The 25,430-nt window shown below is 37.6% G+C and overlaps 1 protein-coding gene across 6 annotated transcripts in view; it reads left to right on the top strand.

Moving 5' to 3' along the window:
- Positions 1-25,430, top strand: part of CPEB3 (cytoplasmic polyadenylation element binding protein 3) — a 179,833-nt gene that overhangs the window by 79,171 nt on the left and 75,232 nt on the right. For all 6 annotated transcript variants that reach the window (XM_046652654.1, XM_046652652.1, XM_046652657.1 and 3 more), the window contains exon 4: positions 2,009-2,065. In XM_046652654.1, the coding sequence (XP_046508610.1) occupies positions 2,009-2,065 (57 nt within the window). The remainder of the gene's footprint in view (positions 1-2,008; positions 2,066-25,430) is intronic.

The following is a 25,430-nucleotide window of genomic DNA, read 5'->3' as shown; positions in this document are numbered from 1 at the left end:
CTTTGTTTTTAAAAGTGATTTAGAATTTTTTATATTCAGCCAAGTAATTGTGGGTTTTTTGGGGTTTTTTGCTGAAGAAGATTTGCTCTGAGCTAACATCTGTGGCCAATCTCCCTCTATTTTGTATGTGGGTCGCTGCCACAGCATGACTGATAAGTGGTGTAGGTCCATGCCTGGGATCCAAACCCACCAGCAGGGGATCCAAACCCACCAACCTGGGCCACCAAAGCAGAATGTGCCCAACTTAACCACTACGCCACCAGGCTGGCCCAGACCTGAGTCTTTAAGAGATTAGGATGGCCTTCTCTAGGCAAAAAATTGATTTGACTAGGAATTCATGATTCCCTCTTTCTTTTTTCTTTTGCTTGAGGAAGATTTGCTCTGAGCTAACATCTGTGCCAATCTTCCTCTATTTTGTATGTGTGTTGCTGCCACAGCCTGGCCACTGACTAGTGGTGTAGGTCCACGCTTGGAAACCAAACCCAAGCTGCCAAAGTGGAGCATGCCAAACTTAACCACTAGGCCAGAAGGCTGGCCCCTCATGATTCCCTCTTTTTATTTGAAGCAAATACTCTATTTTGTCCACCGTGATTCTTCTCTTTGGGGCCAGAAGAGTATGATAATGCTGTTTGCCTCCAGTATTCCATAACAGAGTTTAATACCAAATGGTCACTGACCTTTTGTAATTGTATATAACATTGTATTTGTTGTAAAAGTCAATCACTTCTTCCTTATTTCCAGCTTTCTTTGTATCACTCTCCTCCAAAATACTATTGATTTATTTATTTAAACCATGGTAAGTGACATAAAATTAACATTTTTCTGAGAATTTCATGATAACCCTTCACATAATTGGACATGAAATCCTTGCAGAGCCAATTTCATAGATAATCAGCTTTACACAAAAGCATTATTTCAATAACTATTTTGTTGAAGGAATTGGCCAAGAAAACACACTAAGTACATTTTTTTTCATATATCACTCTATGTCTCTCTGTTTTGTTTTTCTTTTGATACATCAACCTCCTTTTCGCAAATAATTAATGAAAAAACATACCAAATGTCTACATCTTCTCTTAACCCTGGAGGCTATTAGTTGAAACATCTGATTCAGACTTGTCATCTTAGAGACCAAAGATTGGCAAACTTTGTCTGTAAAGGGCCAGAGAGCAAATATTTTAGACCTGTGGGCCATATGGTCTCTGTCACACATTATTCTTTGTTTAGTTTTTATCTTTGTTTTTACAGCTCTTTAAAAATGTAAAAATAATTCTTAGCTTGGCGGCATGCAAAAATAGGCAGCCAGCCAATGTGGGCAGATGAAGTTTGTGACCCCTATAAGGACAAAAGTCTGGAGACACAAGCATTATGCCCAAGGTCATGTAACTAGTTAGTGGTGGGGGCAGCATAGGAACTCTACATTTTAGGCCAGTCATTGTTCCCCACTATATCTGTTATATAAATTTTACAATCTTTCTTCTTGTTGCCATTCTGGTAATTATGTTGCATTTTTGAGCCACTATGAAGTCTTTATCTTTTTATCCCCTCTAAGCTTCAAGTTTATATACTTCTTTGAATTCATTATTTTGCTGCTTGAATTTGAAGAGCGGTATGAATGGTTGTTTAAATAAAATGCTTTATCCAAGGAGTTGGCATGTTGAAATCGGAATGCGGAAGATGCGTTAAAATTTCAGACTGTTATAATGGAAGCATCTTTTTTGTTTTGTTTTGTTTATTTGTTATTATTGAGACTTTGGCTTTGTTTTAAGATTTTTTTTGTGTGTATGTTTTATGACTTGATTTAAAAACTCTTGCAAGTGCTGTGGTCTTTGTATATGTTTTATGACTTGATTTAAAAACTCTTTCAAGTGCTGTGGTCTTTGATAGTATTGTTATAGATTAATCTGTCGTAGCTTTTTGTAATGTTCATATTTTACAATGTATTTGAAATGATTATATTAAGTATTATTTTCTTTGTGCTTAAAATAAAATTATTTTATTTTTTCAGGACGCATGGGAATAAATTTCCATCATCCAGGAACAGATAATATTATGGCACTTAACAGTAAGTCTTCATATAAAATGTTCTATAAAATTAGCAGTCAAGTTTACAACATGTAATTTCCACTTTCCTAGTTGTTCATTACATTTCAGCCTTCCACCGAGTGCATCATAGATCATTATTCTATACCAGTGGTTCTCAAAGTGTGCTCCCTTGGACCAGCAGCGCCAGTATCATTTGGGAAGTTACTGAAAATGCAAAGTCTCAGGCCCTACTACAGACCTGCTGAATCAGAGACTTTCAGGATAGGGCCCAGAAATCTGTGTATCAGTAAGTCCTGTAGGTGATTCTGATGCAGGCTAAAGTTTGAGAACTGCTACTCCATATCAGGGGTTGACAAACTACAGTGCTGTGAACCAAATCTGGCCCACTGCCTGTTTTTGTAAGTAGTTTTATTGAAACACACCCAAACCCGTTCATTTATTGATTGTCTGTGGCTACTTTTGTGCTACAATGGTAGACCCCCAAAAGCCTAAACTATTTACTATCTGGCCTTTTACAGAGAATGTTTGCTGACTCCTGCTGCATACCATTGGGGAGGAGGAAGGAAAAAGGAAGAAAGGAGGGAGGCGAAGGGAGAAGAGGGAGTCGGGAGAGAATGTGAATGAATAAATCAGCTTATTTATATATAACTCAGAACTTTCTCATTGTGGTAGGTGGCCAGCAGGTGCTTCAAACAGGCCATCAGGGGTCTCCCATTAGTGGAGTTTGTGTGGTATAGGTGTCATCAGCTTTGCAAGTTAGAAATGGTTTTGTCGGTATAATTGCTAGATTGAGTTCTGGAGCATCGAAACTTTATTAACCAGAAAGTCATTGTATTAATTAATACTGGAAGAAATATCTGACTGGCAACAGTTCTCCTTCCTAGTATCTATGGACCGAATAGCTTTGCAGAAGTCGGCTCTAAATGGAACTTGTTAGTTGTCAGAAGGATCATACAAGCCATTGAATCTCTCAGGATTTAAGTTTTCTCCTCTATCAAATGAGTGATAGCAGGTTTTCTTCTTTCACCCTCCTAGATATACAAGCTGACTCTCCATATACATGGGAGACATACTGGGTAAACTGTAGGTTGTGTACAATATTGCCCCTTTCCCTCTTGCTTGAGTAAGGATGTTGAAATGCCATTAGGGCAGATTTTAGGTTATCTCTAAAATATGTGTTCCACATTTCTTTTGGTTCTGATGTGTAGCTTACCTCCCAGTAAGCACTGCTGAGAACCACTGGCTGTGCCTGATGATGCAGGTCCTAGGCCACTCCACCCTCTTCTGTTCTAAACAGCCATCCCCTCTTTTGGGAGGGTCTTGGAAACAGTAAAAATTCCAGACTATCCACCTCTATTTTCTAATTTCTAAAATAAAGGTCACTTTACATTTAGATTATGGTACCTCTGATTTTTTTTTTTTCTAGAAGTAGGTACATTGGGGTGAGGATTAATAAACATGCTTAACTTGCTGAGCTTCAGCAATTCTGTGAAACTTTGTGAAAACACTTCAGTTAGGTGATGGGACTTAGAGTTGAATGTAAAAGGAAAGAACAGTGTGGTAGTGTGTCTGCTTGAAGGAATGAGTGTATATTTTAGAAAAGACTTAATTTGACATGATGTAAGCCTTCTTTTGCAAGAGAGAGAGGATATAATTTCTGATTTTCTGTGTAAAAAATGAAGCTAAAAGGCATTTTTCTTTTTAAAAAAATTTGATTCTCTTTGATTTCTCTTTAATTTTCTGCTTTTAAATAAGAGGTTTTGTTTATGTTCTTTCCAGTTTTGCATATTGCTTAAATCCCCCTTTTAGCCTGTAAATTCCTCGTCTATAAAATAAGGGGATTAGATTAGGTTGTCTTAGTGATTGCTTTCAGGATGAAGATTATGTGATTCTGTAATATTTTTTTAAAGTACCAAAAGGGTCATTTTGCCAATATTTATATCAACTGTTGATGAGTTATGCATGTTTCCAACATTATGGCAGAATCAGAGTGCATAATCTTCAAATGGCTCTGTGGGTGCTGCCCTGTAGGCTCCTCAGAGTAAACCATAAAAACAACCAGAGGTTGGCATTTGCGTTACTTACTGTCAGTTCTTTTTCAAAGTTGACTCCAACTCAAAATGATGAGAATAAACAAAATATCCTCTTTGGCAGGTACTTGTGAGACCTACAGGTTTTGACAAATTTGCTGTGATAAAGCTTTTTTTCCCTTTTGTATGATTGGGCCCAGCCCATCTGGTGACTTAATATGTAACACATGTGCAAATACACATATATTTTTTATCTTCCCTTTTATCCCTACCATTTGTTGGCCCAACCATTATTGTCCTGTGACTGGTCTATCCTTCTTCTTTTCCCTCAGCCTTCGTATAGGAATAATTAAGATGAAGTCACAAACCACTAAAACTTTATTAGTTCACAGTTCGTCATTATTGAAAGGTACTGGGTTGCAGTTGAACTGTATTTTCAGACAAGAAGGTACTGGCTAAGAGAAAGAGAATTGAGTCAATGGTTAAATTTTTTAAAAAATGAAGTATGAGTCAGTTGTAGTTCCTTCTTTATTACCCTTTTTTGCTATACAAAATATATGCTTCCTAACTCTATATGTAATGCTGCCGTTCACTGTCTTCAAAAAATCTTCCATCCTTTTTTTACTTCCTTGACCTCACCAAAACCCAAATCTCTCCTGAAGACACCATGCTTTCAGCTATCCTGACTTGATGGGAAAGACAGAGGTGTCATGGTGAGCATTCTCACTTCTTAGTGCTACTTCCCAGCTTTGAATCAATTCCCGTGTTTTGGTGTTCCCACTGCATGCCTTTCAGTTATACTTTCCTCTGAGAGTCACCGCCACTGATGTCATCTAGAAGACAGAAAATGGAGCTTGGGAGAAGAGGGTAGGCTACCAGCTATAGAAAACAGTAAACCTATAGACATTTAGGGTGTTGAAGGACTGGCGAGATTTGTGTAAAGCCAAGAATCTACTGATTTTTCTTACTCATGACCATGAATCTACGAAGAATTACCAGGCCAAACTTTGAGGAGTAAACTAAGAGACACATCTAAATTTTGGCTTTTCCTGAAAATATTAGGTCCTCAGGTATTGTAGAATATAGAAGGGGAGATGGTGGGAAGAAATTCTAATCCATCAGTAAGACTTGTCTCTTGTCCAGTATTTCCAAAGTTGTTAGTTCTGAAACAGTATGCCCCTTCCATTTAAACTGGTAATATATCTTTTCTTAACTTTTTAATAATTCTGTCCTTTCATGCTCTTCATCCTTACACCAAAAACGTGAGAAGTTTGCATAATATATTTTTATTTTTTCTGCTGGAGAAGGAAGGAGGCTACTGAGAGTGGTTCCAGCTATATATGTAGTAGTTCTATGGGCCAGATTTTTTCTCACACTAACGGTTGCTTGTGTTTTTTGTTTGGTTGTTTGTGGGTTGTTTTGTTTTGTTTTCTTGGCTATATTCTAGGAATGGAGTTGAGTTTAGCAGTTGTGGGCTTGTACAGGATTCATGCCTGACTTGGTGATTTTTCCTCTATTATGATGAACCTCAGAAAAGGATATTGGTACCTCCATGGTTAGTCAAGTGAGCCAAATTTATGGTCAAATTAATGTTCAAAACCAGAATACCTGGTCTTGTAATTTACTCTAAGAGATAATCACTGCCAAGTATATCCCCTTTATTCTTTTTGACTGGTCGGCTCCTCTTTTTCCAAGTAGAGAATGGGCTTGGAAAAACAGTTAAATATCACAAAACTGCTTGATGAGTACAAAATTAGAAACAGAGGGAGTAGTATGTCTTAAGCAGGGGGTATCATTCAGCTGCAGGGAGCTATCTTCCAAGCAGGCTGCAAGGCATGTGAAACCTGAAGATGGAGCAATGAATTAGTGTAGCCCTGAAAAGCATTGTCTAGGGTCAGGCAGATCTGGTTCCACCTCTGACAAGCCAAATGACCTTGGGGCCACATTCTTAACTCCTCTGTCTCTTGCTTCTCCACCTGTAAAATGGAGATAATGATCACTAAAGTGGCTATATTTAAATCTTGTAAAGCTTGGTATAGTGCCTAGTAGATAATGCTCAGGTGAGCTGCTATTGTGATTGCTTGCATCAGCTTTATTGCTGCCTTTTTAAGATTTCCTTTTTTTTGGCCATGTTAGACTTCCAAAACATGTTTATCTTACATTGTTTATACTTAGATGTTTTCCCGATAGAATTTAAGACAGCACACCTGCAAGTCACTCATAGTCTAGAGTGGCTGTATTGGGGTACATTACCATCTCTTTTTGTATTAATCTTCTTTTCCTGCATGAAATGCTTCCTGCCTCTGTCCCCTGACATTGGAATATGCACCTTCTTTGGGACTTAGAGTTGTTGTAACTCTCGTGATGTTTGGCACTTTTAAAGGTGCTATACGGTGATGTTTGGAATATAAAATGGTACAGTCATGCACCGCATAATGACATTTCGGCCAGTGGTGGGCTGTGTATATGATGGTGGTCCCAGAAGATTAGTACCATATAGCCTAGGTGTGTAGTAGGCTATATCATCTAGGCTTGTGTAAGTACACTCTATGATGTTTACACAACGACGAAATTGCCTGACATATTTCTCAGAAGGCATCCCCGCCATTAAGCGACACATGACTGTATAGCCATTTTGAACAACAGTTGGACAGTTTCTTAAAAAGCTAAACATATACCTACTATATGATGCAGCAGTTCTACTCCTAGGAATTTACCCAAGAGCAAAAATGAAAACGTATATCCCCACAAAGACATGTAAGTGAATGTTCAAAGCTGCATTATTCATGATCGCCAAAATTATAAATAACCCTAATGTCCCTCAACTAGAGAATGGATAAACAAATTGCAGTACATTCATACAATTGAATACTATTCAGCAATAAAAAGGAATGAGCTATTGATTCATGTATGAATCATGCAACATGAATGACTCGAAATAATTATGCTGAGTTAAAAAGCTAGATGAAAAAGAGTACATACTAGATGATTCCCTTAATATAAAATTTGAAAAAATGTAATCTGATCTATAGTGAGAGAAAATACAACAGCTTCAAGAATATTTTGAAGTACTGTTATCTCCCTTTTTTCAGAGGCAAAAGTAAGGGCTTAGATCTTAGAGGAGTCATGTGATAAGGATGGCCATCTAGTTGCGCAAGTCTCTGAATCTCCTAAGTCTCTCCTTAGTTTAGAAACCTACAAGAGGATAGTTAGGCTACTCTAACTACCTCATTGTTCTTGTGAGATTCAGATGAGATTAGGCACACGTACAAATAAGGTATTATTACTGCTATATTTGGAAAAAAGATATGCCAGAGAGTGATCTTTTTAGAAGTAGCTTTGTAATGTAACAGAGGTTCAATTTTAGTTAAATTAAAAGTTTTCACATCATTTGTATTGTGATATATTTCGGCTTGGAACTAGAGTCTGTTCCAAATTATAAGAGGTGAAGAAGAAATATGAAGTGCCACTTTCCTTCTGACAGGGAGAGGTGATTGTTTGCCCTTACTCTTCCTGATCAAAGCTTTAAAAATGTTGATAAATTGAGGAGTCCTAGAATAAAACCTAGACAGTTTGAAGACTTGTATTTTTAATATCTTAAAAAAACCAAAAAGACATTTACCTGCTTGAGAAATTGTGAGGTCACTGATTGTTAGACCCCCTAATACATAGCTGATGCACCAAGAAATGTGGAGCTTTCAATTATGCTGTCTTCCACTTTTTTCCTCTTGTTAATGCCTTGAAAGTATTTTGGAAGGTTTCGCTTATATTTCTGTTTGAACTGAGGGCTGCCAGAGCATTTGTTGAATTGAAAGAGGAAATGTGAAAGGGTTTTGGTATGAACTTTTGTGTTGGGCAGAGACTCCTGTGTGGCCATGGAACCTCCCCTTCCCCCTCCCTTTCATTCTTTGCGGGAAGTGAGCTCCTTGGGGAGAGACTCAACTGAGAGGAAGTGGCAGAGAGGGAGCCGAACACATGATTCTTTTATGCCAAAGTGGGAATAGAGCCAGGTTTGCTAAAATTCCAAATGGAATTTTCCAAAATTTGAAGAGTACATTGTATTTCTGCTCACCATGAGTGGCTGTAAGTAAATAATTTTTTAGCAGAGTAATAAGATAGTGAAGGAATTATTTTGAGATTCTCAGATTAAAGGCATTGTCTTTGAGTATTTTAAACTTTTAGAAGACAAGATCCAGTGCTGCTGTTTCTATCTGAACAGATTTAGAAGTAAAATTAATATGCAATTGTGGTATGAATAGATTGTAAATGATAGCTAATTAAAAATGAAAAATTGTAGTTAGGAGGATATGTAATGTTCTATAACTTTTAAGTAGTCAAGTTTCAAACTGTTTTGGATGGATGCTGTACATGAATGTGGTAGGGGACCTAAGGGCAATATTATTCTGTTTTGTTTTGACCTTCTCATTTTACAGGTGGGGAAGCTGGGGTTCAAGAAACTGTAGGAATTGGCTAGGGTGGCACGATGGAGCCAGGAACAGAACCTTCTGCCTCCAGGTTGAGGGTGATAACCTTTGCTTTCAACACTTAATTAATTGTTAGGAGTGGTTGTATTATTTTTCTGCTGAGACAAACACACAAATTCAGTGTCTTTGGGAAAATCATTGAAAAAATATTACTTGTCACCTTGTTTATGTGCTGAATGCTTAATAAATTCTATTTTCCTGAAAAATAGAGTAATAAACCTGGTCTGCGTGGTTTGACATTGTAAATAAGTGAAGTCTGAAATATTCTTGACTTACTTTATTGGAGTTTGGAAGAAGTTCCTTGTGTGGGTGAATATGTCTAAAGTGCCAGGAATTGGGTGCTTCCAACCTAATAAAAAAGATACAGGAGGGGTCAGCCCCATGGCATAGTGTTTAAGTTGGTTTGGTGTGCTCTGCTTTGGCGGCCCAAGTTCATGGGTGCAGATCCCAGGCACAGACCTACACCACTTGTCAGCCATGCTGTGGCAGCAACCCACATGTGAAGTGGAGGAAGATTGGCACAGATGTTACCTTAGAGCTAATCTTTCTCAGCAAAAAAAAAAAAAAAAAGAAGAAGAAGGAGAAGAAGAAAGAAAAAAAAGATGCAGAAAATTTGGAAGTTACCTACTTTTCTCTATGAACTTCCCGGTGTGCTTTTTCTCCTTGTGTAGGTGATAGAACCTGGACTTCCCATTTTACCACTCACCACACTTATGATTTAATGTTGATGTTTCTCTTTAATATGTATTCTTCAAGAGGGCAGAGACTAGCTTTTATTCACAACTGTTCACTGCTTCAAGTGCAATGCCTGGCCCATTGAGTACGTACTCAAATGGGAGACCAGAAGAAGGATTATCTCAGACAGATGGTGAAAAGCAGAGTGTAGCAGCTTTAGAGAATATCTAATCCACCTTAGTTCCTTCCTAAAGATTTATCTTAACTCTTCCTTTTGGAAGATGGTAATAACATACATGGATCTAGCAATTAACAGTTTACAAACTGCTTTCACAGACCTCTGTGCCTTGGTAATGCTTATAACAGTTTGCTAGGACATAGTCAAAACCCACTTTCCTTGAGCAGCCCAGGATTATTTTCTTATCCAAACGAAGCATGGCTATGTGGTAGACTAGTAAATGAAACTAAAATGTGGTTTTTAAGATAAAGCTGGAGACTTCAAAGGGTTTTCTAGACTTCAAGTTTTAAGAATGCTCTGTGATTCATTTCCCTCTGCTATTGGGGCACCTTGATAGAAAAGTTGAGAATGATGGTCATTCATTTCATCTTTATTGCAACCTTGTTTAAAGCATGGCAGTGTCTTCATTGTCGAAAAAAGCTGAACAAACTTGCTGGTGTCATACAGCCGGCAAATAGCCATGTGTGGCTTAGCCACACAGATTATTCTGCCAACCAGTCCCTTAATCCAGTATGATTGCTACTCTTCTGGGTTTTCCCAAAAAGATCACTCAGATTTCATTTAGCTCCTTAAGTAACAGTTTGCTACATAATTCTTTATTGATTGTAGAGAATTAGTGTACTTCCAAAAATGATCAGTTTTAGTTTCAGAACATAGTCTTCCTTGTTAGTGGCAGCAATTCTAACCATACTTCTACTCAGGCCTCTGGTATATGCAGATTGGAAGTCGGAGACTTGAACAAAGACGTGGTTTGCAGATGATCTCCAGGTAAAGTTAAGTAGGTGAAGCTTTGCCTTCTTTTTTGTTGCTACCATCCACACACATATACCTTTGTTATCTGACTAAAGTTTTTTTTTTCTTTTTCAGCCTAACATAGTGGAAATAATGCCGTTTTGGAGGGGCCAAACAGATCTGGGTTTTAATCCTGGATATATCACTTATTTGCTATGTAACCTTGGGCAAGTTATCTGTGTTTTTAATTTTAAATGGACATATTAACCCCTTTTTTATAAATGGTGAGGTTAAGTGTGCAGTGCTCCTATTACCAAACCTGCCAAGATGCACACACCTAACAAATGCTTATCTCTGCTCCCTTACTTTTCTACCCCTCCTCCCTGTTTTTTCCCTTTTGAGTTAGCAGTAATTCTTTTTTGGGGGGAAGCGTGAGGGGGTGGGGATTGGCCCTGAGCTAACATCTGTTGCCAGTCTTCCTCTTTTTGTTTGAGGAAGATTGTCACTGAGCTAACATCTTTGCCACTCTTCCTCTATTTTGTATGTGGATGCTGCCACAGCATGGCTTAATGAACAGGGTGTAGTTCTGTGCCTGGGATCCAAACCCACAAACCCCAGGCTGTTGAAATGGAGTGCATGAACTTAACCACTACACTGGGCCGCCTCCAGCAGTAATTCTTAATCCTGGCTATACAATCAAAATGGGAACCAAAATAGAAAATACCTATGATCCCCACACCAGAGACTGTAATTTAATTGGTCTAGGATGAAATCTGGTTGTTGTTGGTGGGCGAGGGATGGATAGAAAAGACTAGAATTAGAAGTAGTTACCTCTAGAGAGATCCACTGCTATCCCACCTTTTGCCAATGTCTTATCTTTATCTGAGTGTGAAGGAATCAAGTAGTTTAAGGTCCATGCTGTGCATTCCCTCCTGTTCTTTCTTTTCCTTCAAGGCTTGGCCTGCTTTTATTGTCCCTTCATGTTTTCCCAAGTCCAGGTCAGAAGAAGAAGCTGTCTTTAAGAGGTCAGGGCAGAGGTGAGGGGAATGAACAGCTCTCTATGTTGCTGGAGCTCTTCCCAAATTCTCAGGTCAATTCCTTTCTATAATTTTCTTCCATGAAGGAACCCTCCTTCCCATGTAAGAGGAGCCTTGTTGATAGGAAGGAGACAAGGAGCATTGACCAGGGGGCCCAGCTTTTGATGCTGCTTAGGCTCCTGAGCATACTAAGACCCATTTTATTCACCCTCTCTTTTCTCTATATAATTCCCTACATTATTTTGGGGTTTAGAAATGTAGGATTAGCAAGTTTTGGCTGTCCTGAACAGTCCAGAAATTTAGTATTTATATAAAGTTTGAAGAGAGACCTCATGAGATTTTTGGCATAGTGGTTCAGAGAAGATGCTTTGTTAAGAACATATGCCAGATATTTGGATGCATACCTCTGTTGTAGGCAATTTCAGACCTGCTTTGGACAGATTTTGTCTGTGTAAAGTATAAAATACGCTGTTATGTGATTAGAATCCTCAACTTCTCTTGATTTTTTGCTTTTTTAGGGGGGCAGTTATCATGTCATTTAGCAATGTGCTACTGAAATAAAAGCAAGATGGCAATTAGTTACTCTCAGTGGAACGCTGTTAGGCCACAGGTGTGAGGATGCCTGGACATCACCTGCTGTAAATGGATATGAGCGCCCACTCTTTCGAACCAGTGATAGCAGTATAGGGCAGAGATTCTTTACCTAGGTTTGTTTCCAGAGAAATCTTATCAGATGTATACATTTTGAATGACTTTTTTCTGTTTTAATGAGCAATTTAGGACATGGACCTAGAAATTCTGAAGTGATTACTTTGATAACGTGTCACATATTGAGATGTTCTGTCAGTAACCTATAAGGTAAATGTAGTTTAGAATGTAACTTAATACTAGGTATGCGTGGACACTGCAGGATGGTATAATGAAGCCTTGAACTTACATTTGGGACAAGATGGGGAAAATAATAGTAAGTGGAAATGGACAAGGGGGTTAGGGGTTTCTGAGGGAGCAGAGAAGAATAGATCAAGACATGTGGGTATCTAAATTCTTATGCTGACCAGATAGGTGCTTATATCATAATAGTACTATTGGGAGAGTGGGTTAAATTGTTGTGACTGGGATATCTGGGTCTGATGTGTGGAATAGTGGGAATGAGGATCTGTAAGGTGATTAGGGCTCAGATGGTGAAGGGCCTTGGATATTCTCATGAGAGGTTTGGACAGTCAAGTGTTGTCTTAGTGGAAAATTAGGTTTATCCAAAGGAGAATGTTCAGGATGATATGGGGTATGGAAAACCATTTTTTATAAAGGATAGCTAAATATGTCTTCACTGTAGGAAAGAGAAAACCAAAAGGAAATAAAATAATGACCCTCAAATAAAAGTGGGATTAGGCTGGGGTCCATGGTTAAAGATAATAGAGAAGCAAGTATAAGAAAGAACTTTCTAATAAGTAAAAATGGTCCTACCATGGAGTATAGATTTTCCAGTCATGTTCTGTGGAACCCCAGCAGCCAAGAACATACTTCAAGGGCCACTATGGGGGAAGGATACCTGACAGGTGGGCTTTGTGTCCCTGTGCTGCTTCAACTTGAACAGCCTTGTTCTGTCTAGGGAACAAATACCTCATATTTGTTGGAGGAGAAAGTGTTCTGCTGCTTAGAAAAAAGTTTGAATAAAACAACTGAAGAGGCTGAAGTGAGCCTCCTTACTCTTCACCTTAACTCTCGATTAAGGTGTTCTAGCAAAACTGGATAGAACATCTTTGTGTTGGTCACAGAAGTAATTCCTGTTTTGTTTGGGAGATTGCTGAAAGATCTATAGGTTTTCTGTAAGATTTTGTAAGCAATAAAGCAGAATGTTGCAAAAGTTCAGTTATTTAGAATGCAGGGTACAGATTCATATGTTATTGATGACAATTAGATTCTCTGACCAATCTACACAAATTCCTATTAAAAATACTGATTTTAATTCATAAAATAACAGTTTTAAGTGTGGTGGTTAATAGAAAACAATAGTACTATGGTAGTAACAATGAAATAAAACAAAAAGGAAAATTTGGTTAAGTTCCTTTCTATTGATCTTGGAATATGCTGCTAAAAGCAAACATTTAGAGGATGATGAAGTTTGTGGAAATTCTAAATGCAATTTCTGGGTACTTTCAAGGACTTTGTAGGTTTGAAATACTGGCTCTTCAATCTTGGTGGTTAAGAGTGAGGGCTTTTCAAATGTCCATTGACTGGTGTATTACTCTACCAGGGCTGCCACAACAAAATATCATAGACTAGATGCTTGAACAACAGAAATTTATTATCTCACAGTTCTAGAGGCTGGAAGTCCAAGATCAAGCTGCTAGCAGCGTTGGTTTCTCCGGAAGCCTCTCTCCTTTGCTGGCAGATGGCTGCCTTCTTGCTCTGACCTCACATGGCCTTTTCTCTGTGCATGCGCATTCCGTTTTTTTTTTTTTTTTTAAGATTTTATTTTTTCCTTTTTCTCCCCAAAGCCCCCCGGTACATAGTTGTGTATTCTTCGTTGTGGGTTCTTCTAGTTGTGGCATGCGGGACGCTGCCTCAGCGTGGTCTGATGAGCAGTGCCATGTCCGCGCCCAGGATTCGAACCAACGAAACACTGGGCCGCCTGCAGCGGAGGGCGCGAACTTAACCGCTCGGCCACGGGGCCAGCCCCGCGCATTCCGTTTTTTTTTTGAGGCAGATTAGCCCTGAGCTAACTACTGCCAATCCTCCTCTTTTTTGCTGAGGAAGCCTGGCCATGAGCTAACATCGTGCCCATCTTCCTCTACTTTATACGTGGGACGCCTACCACAGCATGGCTTTGCCAAACGGTGCCATGTCCGCGCCCAGGATCTGAACCAGTGAACCCTGGGCCACCGAGAAGCAGAACATGCGAACTTAACCGCTGTGCCACCGGGCCAGCCCCAGGGCATTCCTGATTGATTATCTCCTTTTCTTATAAGGACACGGGTCTTATTGGATTACCCTTATGACCTCATTTAGCTTTAATTACCTCTTTAAAGACCCTGTCTTCAAGTACAGTCACATTGAGGGTTAGGGCTTCAACCCATGAATGTTAGGGGGACACATCTCAGTCCATAACAACTGGTGAATGGATAAATTGTGGTATTTCCATATTATAGAATACTACTCAGCAATAAAGAGAAATGAAATATTAGCACATGCAACATGGATAAATCTCAAAAACATACTAAGTAAAGGAAATCAAACACATTGATTCCATTAATAAGAAGTTGTAGAAAGGGCAAACCAAACTGTGGTACAGAAGGCAAATTAATGGTTGCCAGGGACCATGAGTTGGGGGATGGGACCAATAGCAAACGGGCATAAGGAAATTTTTTAGGGAGATAAACTGTTTTATATCTTGATTATGATGGTAGTCGTTACACAACTGTATATGATTGCCAAAATTGATCAAACTGTATACTTACAGTGGATGTTTTATCGAATTTAAGTAATACTTCAACTTAAAAGAAAAAAAGAATAAATGCTTTAGAGCCAGTGTGGACCTAGATTCAGTCCCAGCTCTGGTGTTCAGTAGCTGAACAACCTGAGGCTGGTCATTCTCTCTGCACCTCAGTTTGCCCATCTGGGAATATATATTATGATAGTTACTTTCGGAATTAGAATAGACATGTTAAGCATTTAGCATAGAGTTCCTGGAGCATGGCAAATTATCAGTAGGTTATTATATTTTCCTTTATGATATTTCTTCTCCTTTATAAAGTATGTCAGTAACAGTAGTAGTATGCCTGTCAGCTATTAGTGTTACTTTTTAGGCTTGCAAATGGAATGGAAAAAAAGATTTTCCTGAGAAAAATGGGTGAGTCAAAGAGAGAAGGGTAGGAAGAAGGGATTTTAAAATGTCCAAATACTTTATGTGAATGTAGCAGATGAAAATGTATCCCATCCCTTCAAGGATCATTTTTACCTGCTAAGTTCATATTGTTTATGGAGAAATTGATCCTTTCAATTATAATTTGCCAGAATTGAGACTCACTGGGCTAAAACTATTTTACCTGACATTATGAAGACAAAGATAGAAGAGGAGAATTTATGGGACAAACTTCATCACTTCTCCTCTTTGGGAATTTACAGTCTAATTAGGGAAAAGGGGACATTTTTGTACTAACTTTAAGATTTTAACCCATCTTAGTTGGAATTTTTCACGTGACTAATACTTAGATGGAAGCGGAAAGGAACCATTAGATGTTCAAATAGAATTTAATTTTGCCTGCTGAAATGATATTTAAAAAGTGTTTGCAGGGGGTTTTAAGAAACTGATTTTATTGCAAGGAAAGTAATTAACAGTTTGTTGTTACAGTTGACTTTAACAGTCTTGACAGATATTTCCAAGCCAGTGAGTAAAATGTTATCCTAAGGTCGCTGTATCCTGTTCATTTGTTTTTCATGAGTATAGCACCTCAGGGACTCTGCTTAAAGTTTCTGAAATGGTGCATGCTACTTTGATACACAATAGAATGGAGATCAATCTCTCTCTCTCTCTCTCTCTCATTTTTGAGCCTCTGTGGTGGAATCTGTATATGATGTTACTTTGCTTAGGGAAATTTCAGCGAATTTGGATGAATCCATGTAGTTGAAGAATTAGTTTAGATTTTAAAATCAGATCATAACATGCCCTTGGGGAATCACATGTATGAGTGCAACTGTTTAAAACTGAGTGCAGGCCAAGTCATAAGGAGTAACAGATGATCCATTTTATTGTGTTTCCTCATATGCCTAACAAAGTACCATACCATTAACATGAGAGTGCCATTCACAATGTGCTAGTCATTCATCATGTAAACTTATTTTCAGAATAAATTTGGCATATCCCACTACAAAGTGCATGTGCCTTTTTCTATTTATTCTGATGGATTGAAAGTCTAGTCTTTTTAAATTTTGGAATATTCTGGTTTATGATTTAAAGACTACAAAAAATGTTAGCATTTTTGATTTTCTACATTAATCTTGTAACATTTTATCCTGTGAACCAGTCTACAATATTTGTAATGTTTTGTTTTTTATTAAAGTATAATATATATACCAAACAATGCACAGGTTATAAACGTATAGCTTGATGTATTATCACAAATTGAACACAACCATATAACCAGTTCCTAGATCAAGACCAAAATATTATCAACACCCAGAACCCTCTCAGGTTCCCTTCCTGTTAATACCCCTAGCCAAGAGTACCACGACCTTGACTTCTACAAATTAAATGTAATTTTTCTGAGGCCTAAAATTGTTTAGTGCTTATAAAATGGTAAAATAATTTTATCTGTGATGATGATGATTGAGAATCAAGTATTAAAGTTCTTGGAGGAAGTAGATAGGACTTTGAAAGTATATCACATCTGGTATGAATTTATACTAGCATAGAATATAGTATATAGATGGAATTAGTTACATTACTCTCTCTCTCTTTTTTTTTTTTCTATGTGGGGTCATTTTGTGCTATCTCATATAGTTTATATATTCAATATTCTTTCTTGTTTAAAAGTCCTGTTTGTTCTCAGGGGAAAGCACTACTTTTGTGCTCCAAAATTTCTCTCCTTGGTGTTCATTTCATTATTTCTCCCTTAGGGAAGAGTTTGACTCTAATTAGTCTATTTGCAAATGGCCATCATATGAGCAAATTTTTAATCACCAACAGAGTTGACCTAAATTCGAAAGCCCATCAAGGCGTGTATTACTCCCTCCCTTGATTGTGCACTCAGCTAACAAGCCATATTTGTTGAATACCAGCTTGGCACAGAGCATTCTGCCAGGTGCATTAGAGGATATTAAAAAAAGTACAAAATGTAGACCTTGCCCCCTAGAAATTTAACAGTATGGTGAGGTGGTTGAAAGTGTGCACTCTGGATCCAGAGTGCTTAGATTTATATTCCAAGTCCACCACTTCCTGGCTGTGTGATTTTTAGAAAAGATATTTAATTCTGTGCCCCATTTTCCTCATCTGTAAGGAGAGGCTAGTAAGAATACTTACATCATAACGTTGTGATGTATTAAATGATATTAATACATGTAAAGCATTTTGAACTGTTCTGGGTACATAGTAAATACCATTAAGTTTTAGCTGCTATAATAATAATCACTATAGAGATTATAGATAAAATACTGAAATTAGGACCAAGGTAGCACATAATTAAATGCCACAATGAATGATGAAAGCAAATTGAAGCATCTCAGATCACTTCTTTAAATTGGCTGCCTCTTCCATATGCCATCTTGCCTCCATGATGTCAGAATTCCCAGGCTGACATGAACCAATTTACTGTCTTTGATTAGAAAAAAAGAGAAGAATCAATAAAAATCATGAACTGAACTTTGATTAAAACTTGCAGGTATGGGCCATCCCTGGTGGCCTAGTGGTTAAGTTTGGTGCACTCTGCCTCAGTGGCCTGGGTTCAGTTCCTGGGTGCAGACCTATACCACTTGTTAGTGGCCATGCTGTGGCGGTGGCTCACATACAAAAGAGGAAGATTGGCAACAGATGTTAGCTCAGGGCAAATCTTCTTCAGCTAAATAAAAAAATAGATAGGATAGAATCTTATTTTTTTAAAGATTTTATTTTTTTCCTTTTTCTCCCCAAAGCCCGCCAGTACATAGTTGTATATTTTAGTTGTGGGTCCTTGTAGTTGTGGCATGTGGGACGCCACCTCAGCGTGGCCTGATGAGCAGTGCCATGTCGGTGCCCAGGATTCGAACCAATGAAACACTGTGCCACCTGCAGGGGAGCGCGTGAACTTAACCACTTGGCCATGGAGCCAGCCCCAGGATAGAATCTTTTAAAAATCCCAAAGCTCCCAAGTATGTCTTTTGCAACTCTTCCCCCTCTCCCCAATTCAGGATGCTCTACTCTACCCCCATGCCTGTCTGCATCTATTCACTTCATGTTCTTTATTACCTGAATATTTAGCATTTGAAGACTTGAGTGAACACCATTCTCATTTATCCTTTAGGGGTGTTAAGGTCTGATGAGTCATTTGTACCTAGTATTGTAATCAGATTCTTTTGCATTGAGTATCTGGCCAGAAATCAATAATGAAAGAATGGGAATTTGTTGTTTGGAAGAGAAATGAATAATTTTGAAATACAGAATGTTTTATTTCCTCCCTAAATAGAGGTTTTGCAGTTAGGGTGTTGGGCAGCATGACATCATTGGGGATGAGGGAAGGAACAAAGAAATAAGTGTAGGATGTCAAAACCTATTTATTCTCTTTGTAAGTGTTGTCTATGAGTATTGATTCACCTATATTATTATAAATGAAGTAGACTTTTTGGGAGGCCACGCTAGGAAACTACCATTTATTATACCTTCTGTGGGGAGATGAATTCCAGGTTCCACATATGAAAAGTGCAAAAGTTCTTAAATTTTTTTTTTTTGAGATTCATTCCCTGTGTAAGTGATTAAATAGTAATTGCTTTGTAAATTCAGAAGAGATGTTTTTCATTGAGAATTATAGTGATGGAAGGAGCTAGGGAGCAAGTAGAACTTGAATTGGATAATCCTTTTTAATATTTGTGTAAAGGGAAAGTGAAGAAGCCAAAGTTGTCTGGCAAGGGTGAGTATGATATCTGAAGAAAAGTGGGAACTAGTAGATGATGAGATTGGCCAACTGGTATTTCAACTTTCCACCTGAAAAGTCTGAGTTCTTTTCCTAGGAGAGAAATAGTGTTCTTTAGTACTACCTTATACTGTAAATGTAACCCCAAATTATCTTTTATTATGACGTTTTATGCTTTAAAAAATGAGTTACAGTTCTCATTTATTTTTATAGAACTTGAGGTTTCAAATTTGAAAAACTTTCCACTTTGAAAATCATTTTAGATGACAGGATCTCCTAGCAATATATGTATGATACCACAGTCTGGCTCTATTAAACACTGTAACAATGCATTCTGTGGGTCTTGAGTTTTGAAGGGGAAGAAAATGTTCAATGCACTCTATTCCTGAGCATGGCTTGGGATGTACCAAGTACCTTAATCCCTTACTACTTTTTCAGTTCACTTTCTAGATGAAAAAGATATGTTTTCTCCCCATCTGTGATACTATGGAAAGTAAATGGGGAGACTAAGAGAAACTTCACTGAAAATTTTACAGAAACACATTCTCTAAAGCAAGAGTTAATTGTGTGTAAAATATCTATACAATTTTCAGGGACTGTATTTATGAAGTGTGTGTGCATGTATGTGTGTGTGTGTGAGGAGAAACTCAGAATGACCACCACCCACTACAGTTTTTAGTTATTTAGAATGAATGGTTTTTTCTTTAAAGTAATGTCTGATGGTAATATATAGTACAAATGAAGATGTAAAAATCTGAAAAAATTTTAAAATAACTCTATTTCTCTATATATGATATAGATAATGGGCCACGATATAAATCCTTATAAGACTTGTGAAACTTAAGCACCCATTGTATCTTTTCCAGTGGCTGCCACGTCCAGTTGAATTTCTCTTTAAGATTGTGATTTAACTTGTGCTTCGTAAAAGTTTTTTTTATATATGTCTGCAGTCAAGTTGAACAGTATCTCCAGATTAATTAATTCTGAGAATACATAGAAAAGGTTTGTGTGAATATTTTTTTATTTTTAAATTCACCATTTTGATACAAATACCCATGGTTTTCTTCTGTGTTTACATGCAGCCAGGAGCTATGGGCGGAGACGAGGTAAATTTTTTTAATGAGATCTTTTGCTTGCCAAATTGTGAGTAAATACGAGTGTGTGTGTGTTTATACTTGTGTGTATGTAAAACAATAATTATTGTATGGTATGATGTTCTAGCTTAATTATTTTAGCAAAATAATTCTCTTATCACTTTCATTATAATTATTTTTTGTTGTTAGTTGGTAATTTGTTCTTCTAATCCTAATAAAGACATAGCAAAGACTTTCTACCTGGAAATTTTTGTTATATGGTTTATTGCAAATGATCTTGACAGAATAAAGGCCAAGCATACATGTTTTTTTGTCTTGTATCCACTGTTCTTTTCATACTCCTTAGAAGGTAGAATTTAGGTTTTAGAGGGCAATTCTTGATCTTAGTAGGTTGACTGGTGAATTTTTTGTTTTACATCCAGAGGCAGATTTACCTTGAAGCTAAATGAAGCTTAAGTTTCAGGGACCCTCACTTTCATGGGCCCCCTCCAAAATCTTTACCTTATTTTTGTATTCTTTTTTTTAAAGAGGGATCCCCAACTTGTGTAGACTCTAGGCCCCATAAAACTTGCATTCTTTCCTGGTCACACTCAGACAAAATAATATTGCTTTCATTTGTGTAATGCTGTAACCTTTCTAAAGCATTTCCATATCTATGATTTGTTCAAATAATTTTATGAAGTAGGTAGGATAAGCCTAATGTAGCAGAAAGAATATGAGATTTAGAGCCAAAGACCTAGATTGTAATCACTGCTTTATCACTTACGTCTGGTATCCTCATCTGTAAATTATGAGGTAATAAAATCAATCTTGTCCAACTTCAAGAGTGTTAGAGAAGTTGTAGTATAAAGAGAGAGGAAAACCAAAAGCATTCTACAAATGTAAGTTGCTTTGGTGTTCATTTGCAGAAGCTGGGAGAGATGAAGTAATTTACTTACTGTGTGATCTCAAGTTAGAAGTCAGAGCCAAGTCTGGAACCTTTGTCTTTTGGCTGCTTACTGGGTGATGTTCAGTGTTCATCAGGCTGTCTCAGACTTTGTAGTTAAGTTCTGAAAAGAAGATAATAATATTAAATTCACAGTATTTTATTATTTATTCCACAGCAAATGTGAACCTAATATATATTTGAGTTACCATTGAAACTTTCTTTCATGGTTGAATCGTATAGTCAGTTTTGTTTTCATGGTGAAGAAAAACATTTGTGTAGTTGATTATTTTTAAACCATGTTTCCATAAATACCATTTAACATTTTTTAACATTTCTTATTTTTAAATTTAAAGTGTAGAAAATAATATTCCTAGAAATCATTTTGTATCATATATTTTTTTCTCATGTTGCTAGAAAATTGACCACTCTCAGGAAGAAATAGGGAATGGACCATTTTACATGGAAAATAGACACCATCTGGAGGGTAGACAATAGGGCTGTCCTCTCCTCTTCTTATGCACTGATCAGTCACCAGATCTTGTCACTATGTTCCCTCTAGTTTCTCAGGCCTCATCCCTCCCTTTCCATTTCAGTTGTTTCATCTTTCTGAAACACCACTTTGTCCATGTCACCCTCCTCTATTCAGGATTCCCATCTTCTGGCATCTCTTGTTTCACCAGCCTCATCATCTCCATTTTTCCCACCTTACCTTCCCCTGACCAATCTCTGTGCTTTTCCACTCTCTGGCCAATGCAAGTACTATCCACCCCTCCTGTCATTTACTTATCTAAGGCCTGTCCTTAGTTCATGCATTTAGGCCTGATTCAAGCCTTTCATCTTCTAGGAAGCCTTGCCCAGTGGCCTTGCAGGCAGTGTTTTCCTCTGCTTAGACTGTCTTACATTCTTCCTGTCTTTTCTGTATGACCTGATTCTTCAAGTGAATATAAGTTCTTTGAGGAAAGTTGTCTCTTGTGCCTAACACTGTGACTTACATGTATTTAGTACTTATTACATGCTTGTTGATGAGGATTGTTTTTATGTAACATTCCACATCTATGCAGGCCAGAGTTTGGCATCATATTTTTTAAAAAGTTATTTTATTTTTACAAATTGTAGTATATTAAATAGTAAACATCAAGAATATAATATCACTCACAGTTTCTAAACTCCTGAAAAAATAATTATTCTTCCTATTTTCATGTTACCTTCCCTTTATCTATTTTTAAGTTTTGACTTAATCATTTTCAGAAGCCATGATCATCTTTGCAACAAGTGCCAAGCTAAACACTGCCTAGAATGACTTGTTCCTTGCTCTCTATGTCTGTGGTTTGATAGTTGTAGATGAAGAAGATGAGATGTGTCTCTGTGTGTTTCTGTGTGTGTGTGTGAGAGAAAGAGACAGAGAGAGACAGAGAGCATGTGCGAGAGAGGACTAAAAGACTGATGTTGACTTTCTGTAATGAGAAAAGAACAGGCAGAAAAATTTTGTTCTGTGCTCTCATTTTAGTCCTCTATTCCAAAAGTTGAAAAAGACAAGTCATCTTCCTTAAATCTAGTGACATAGCCATGTGGGATGGGGCAGGTGTACCTCATATCCACTCTCATTCCCTGAAATATACTCATCTAGGTCAACACTGCATAGTATAAATTTGACGAACTGACAGACTTCCTCATGCTCATTTATTTGTGTGATCAGGGATTATATGAATGCTTGATTTCTTTCCTCCAAGCAAAATTTAGACATTCCCTTAAAAGCATAAAAAGTGAACTTCCTGATGTATGTTACTTTACCTATGATTAAGTTTTAGCTATAACTCGTATTCTATGCGTTAGATATACACGTTGGTAAATATTTTAGGAATAGAAAGCAAGGGGAATTATCTGTGACAGTTTTGAGGTCTATTAGCAAGATTTAGGCCAGTGGAATCTTTCACCTCTCCTGATAAACCTAGAATAGGTAGAATTTCAGGAACTATTTGGGTGATGGAAGAGGAGTGGGAAGCAAGACATTCCAGGTATGTGACTCAACTTGAAAGAAGCTTCAAGGTGAGATTGGCATGACCAGGTTGCTTGAAGCATATGTCTCTGAGCGTTTGCAGTGGGGGCCAGCTGGAGAGGAGAGTTGGCCATGAGATGGTCTGTCCTGTCCTGATGAATGGCTTTTGAAACAGAGGATAAGACTCCTCGACACAGATATGTCAGGCTTTAGAAAGAGGGTTTCATGATACAAGTAATGAAAACAGGAGAGGACTTGGACATCACTTGAAGGCTTAGATGGGGAAACAAGTATTGGAGGCTAGACTCTTTGGCAAACCAAGTGCTTCCAGGGGTGTAGGTGAAGCAATAGTAGCAGGGAAGAAGAAGAATTAGATGTGAAAAAATAGGATTTGAAAATGAATATTGATTGTATATAAAGTATTTAAATATCCAATTATATTTCCCATTGATACCCACTTTTTTTTTAGAGGTGTTTTCCAGTAGACAAATATTGATTACCCCTGTGGAACCAAAATGACACCAAAGAATCTTAGCATTTCCTTCTGGGTATTCTGGCTTTCACAGCCTTTGATATGTGTTTTCCTACAGAACTGCAGCCCCTGTTAGAAACTAGTATCATGGGTAGTGTCATATGAGATATTTGCCTACACATTTAGCAGCACACCTGGTTAAAATATATGTTGTGTTGTTTCTTTTCACATGAGTTTTTATGGTCTCTGGGAGACTTTTGTCCATAAGTAGACATGTTGGTTGTGCCAGTCCTCTTGATGTTTAACTTAATTTCTTTAAGAACAGCAAGGATAATATAAAAGATCCTTTTAAATAATGTAAATGAGCAAATTCAAAGAATGATTAGAGTTACTTTACTATTGGAGTTACTATTGGATTGGAGTTACTATTGTAAAATGTACTTCTGTGTATATTTAATCCATAAAAAATCTATTGACATTAATGGATGATTTAGTTGATAACAAAGGTTCTAAAAATCCGATAAAACAAACTTGTGTACCAAGTTGGAGTTGGATCTTTCTGCTAAAAGCCTGCCTAAGAGAGGAGAGACCAGCTATGTCAGTGAGACCATGGTACAAACAGGCCATCCTCTTAATTCAAACCCAGTTGTGTGAGCTTTCTTGTCTAAAGGAATGAATAGTCGCAGAAAGAAACATGGATAGCTGAAGAAATTTCTGAGTGTTCATGATTATAGTATATGAAATGTTACTACTTATAGTAATAGGAAAATTTGACCACAGCAGATGATGACGGGAATAAGATCACTAGTTTTTCACTTTTGCAAGAAGTTGCTCTGGGAGAGGCCTTACGAAATAATGAGCTGTCCACCCTAATTTCGTTTATTGTGTTCACGTGCTTTCTGTAGGTTAGAAGCTGTGCTAGACTCTAGATGTGTTCTGTTTCACTACTGAGTGTTCACAATAAATAAATGAAATAAACATTTTTATACTCAAAATTTCTGATAAGTACTAGGCAGGAGAAATGGGAGGTTCTCTCTAAAGTAGGGTGGTTTTCTCTGAACAAGTATTGTTTAAACTGAAATCCAAAGGATGGAAAGACAACTGTCTTTAAATAAATTTTTTTATTATGGAAAATTTCAAACATATATAAAAATAGAGTAGTTTAATGAATGATATTCCTATCATTCAGCTTCAATGATTATCAACATTTTGCCAATCTTGTTTAATATATCCCATCCCTTTTTTCTCTTAGAATATTTTAAAGAAAATTCCAGACATCATAAGACAGCTATTGTAAGAGGCTTAAGGCAAAGTACTGATAAATGCTACAACATTGATAGACTTTGAAAACATTATGCTAAGTGGAAGAAGACAGTTACAAAAGATCACATATTGTATGATTCCACTTTTATGAAGTGTCCAGAATAGGCAAATCTATTGAGACAGAAAGTAGACTCGTGGTTGCCTAGGGCTGAGAGGGTTTGAGAAAAATGGGGAGTGACAGCTAATGGGTTAAATGGATGAATTATGTGATATGTAAATTATATCTCAACAAAGATGTTATTAAAGGCGGGAGTAGGGCCTGGCCCCGTTGCCAAATGGTTAAGTTTGTGCACTCTACTTTGGCAGCCCAGAGTTTTGTTGGTCTGGATCCTGGGCGCAGACCTAGCACTGCTTGTCAGGCCATGCTGAGGCGGTGTCCCACATAGCAGAGCCAGAAGGACCTACAACTAGAATATACAACTATGTACTGGGGGGGTGCTTCAGGGAGAAGAAGAAAAAAAAAAGAAAATTAGCAACAGATGTTAGCTCAGGTGCCAGTCTTTAAAAAAAAAAAAAAGAAATGCAGACTCTTGGGCCTCCTTAGACCTCCTGAGTCAGAATCTGCATTTAAAAGAATAAAAATAAAAAAATAAAGGCGAGGGTAGCTTGAGGCAAGAAAAGGCTTTGCGTGTTTGAGGAAGTATGTAGAGCCCAGAATGGCTGAGCTTGATAGGAGAGGGGAGGGTGCATTAAGATGAGGTTGGAAGAAGGAAGGAAATCTGATCTTGCTGGGCTTCAGCAGGATTTTGAACTTGGTCCAAGTGCAGGAGGAAA

Source organism: Equus quagga, chromosome 2 (genome assembly GCF_021613505.1).
Source record: "Equus quagga isolate Etosha38 chromosome 2, UCLA_HA_Equagga_1.0, whole genome shotgun sequence".
Taxonomy (NCBI): Eukaryota; Metazoa; Chordata; class Mammalia; order Perissodactyla; family Equidae; genus Equus; species Equus quagga.
This window is presented reverse-complemented; position numbering and strand designations above follow the sequence as displayed.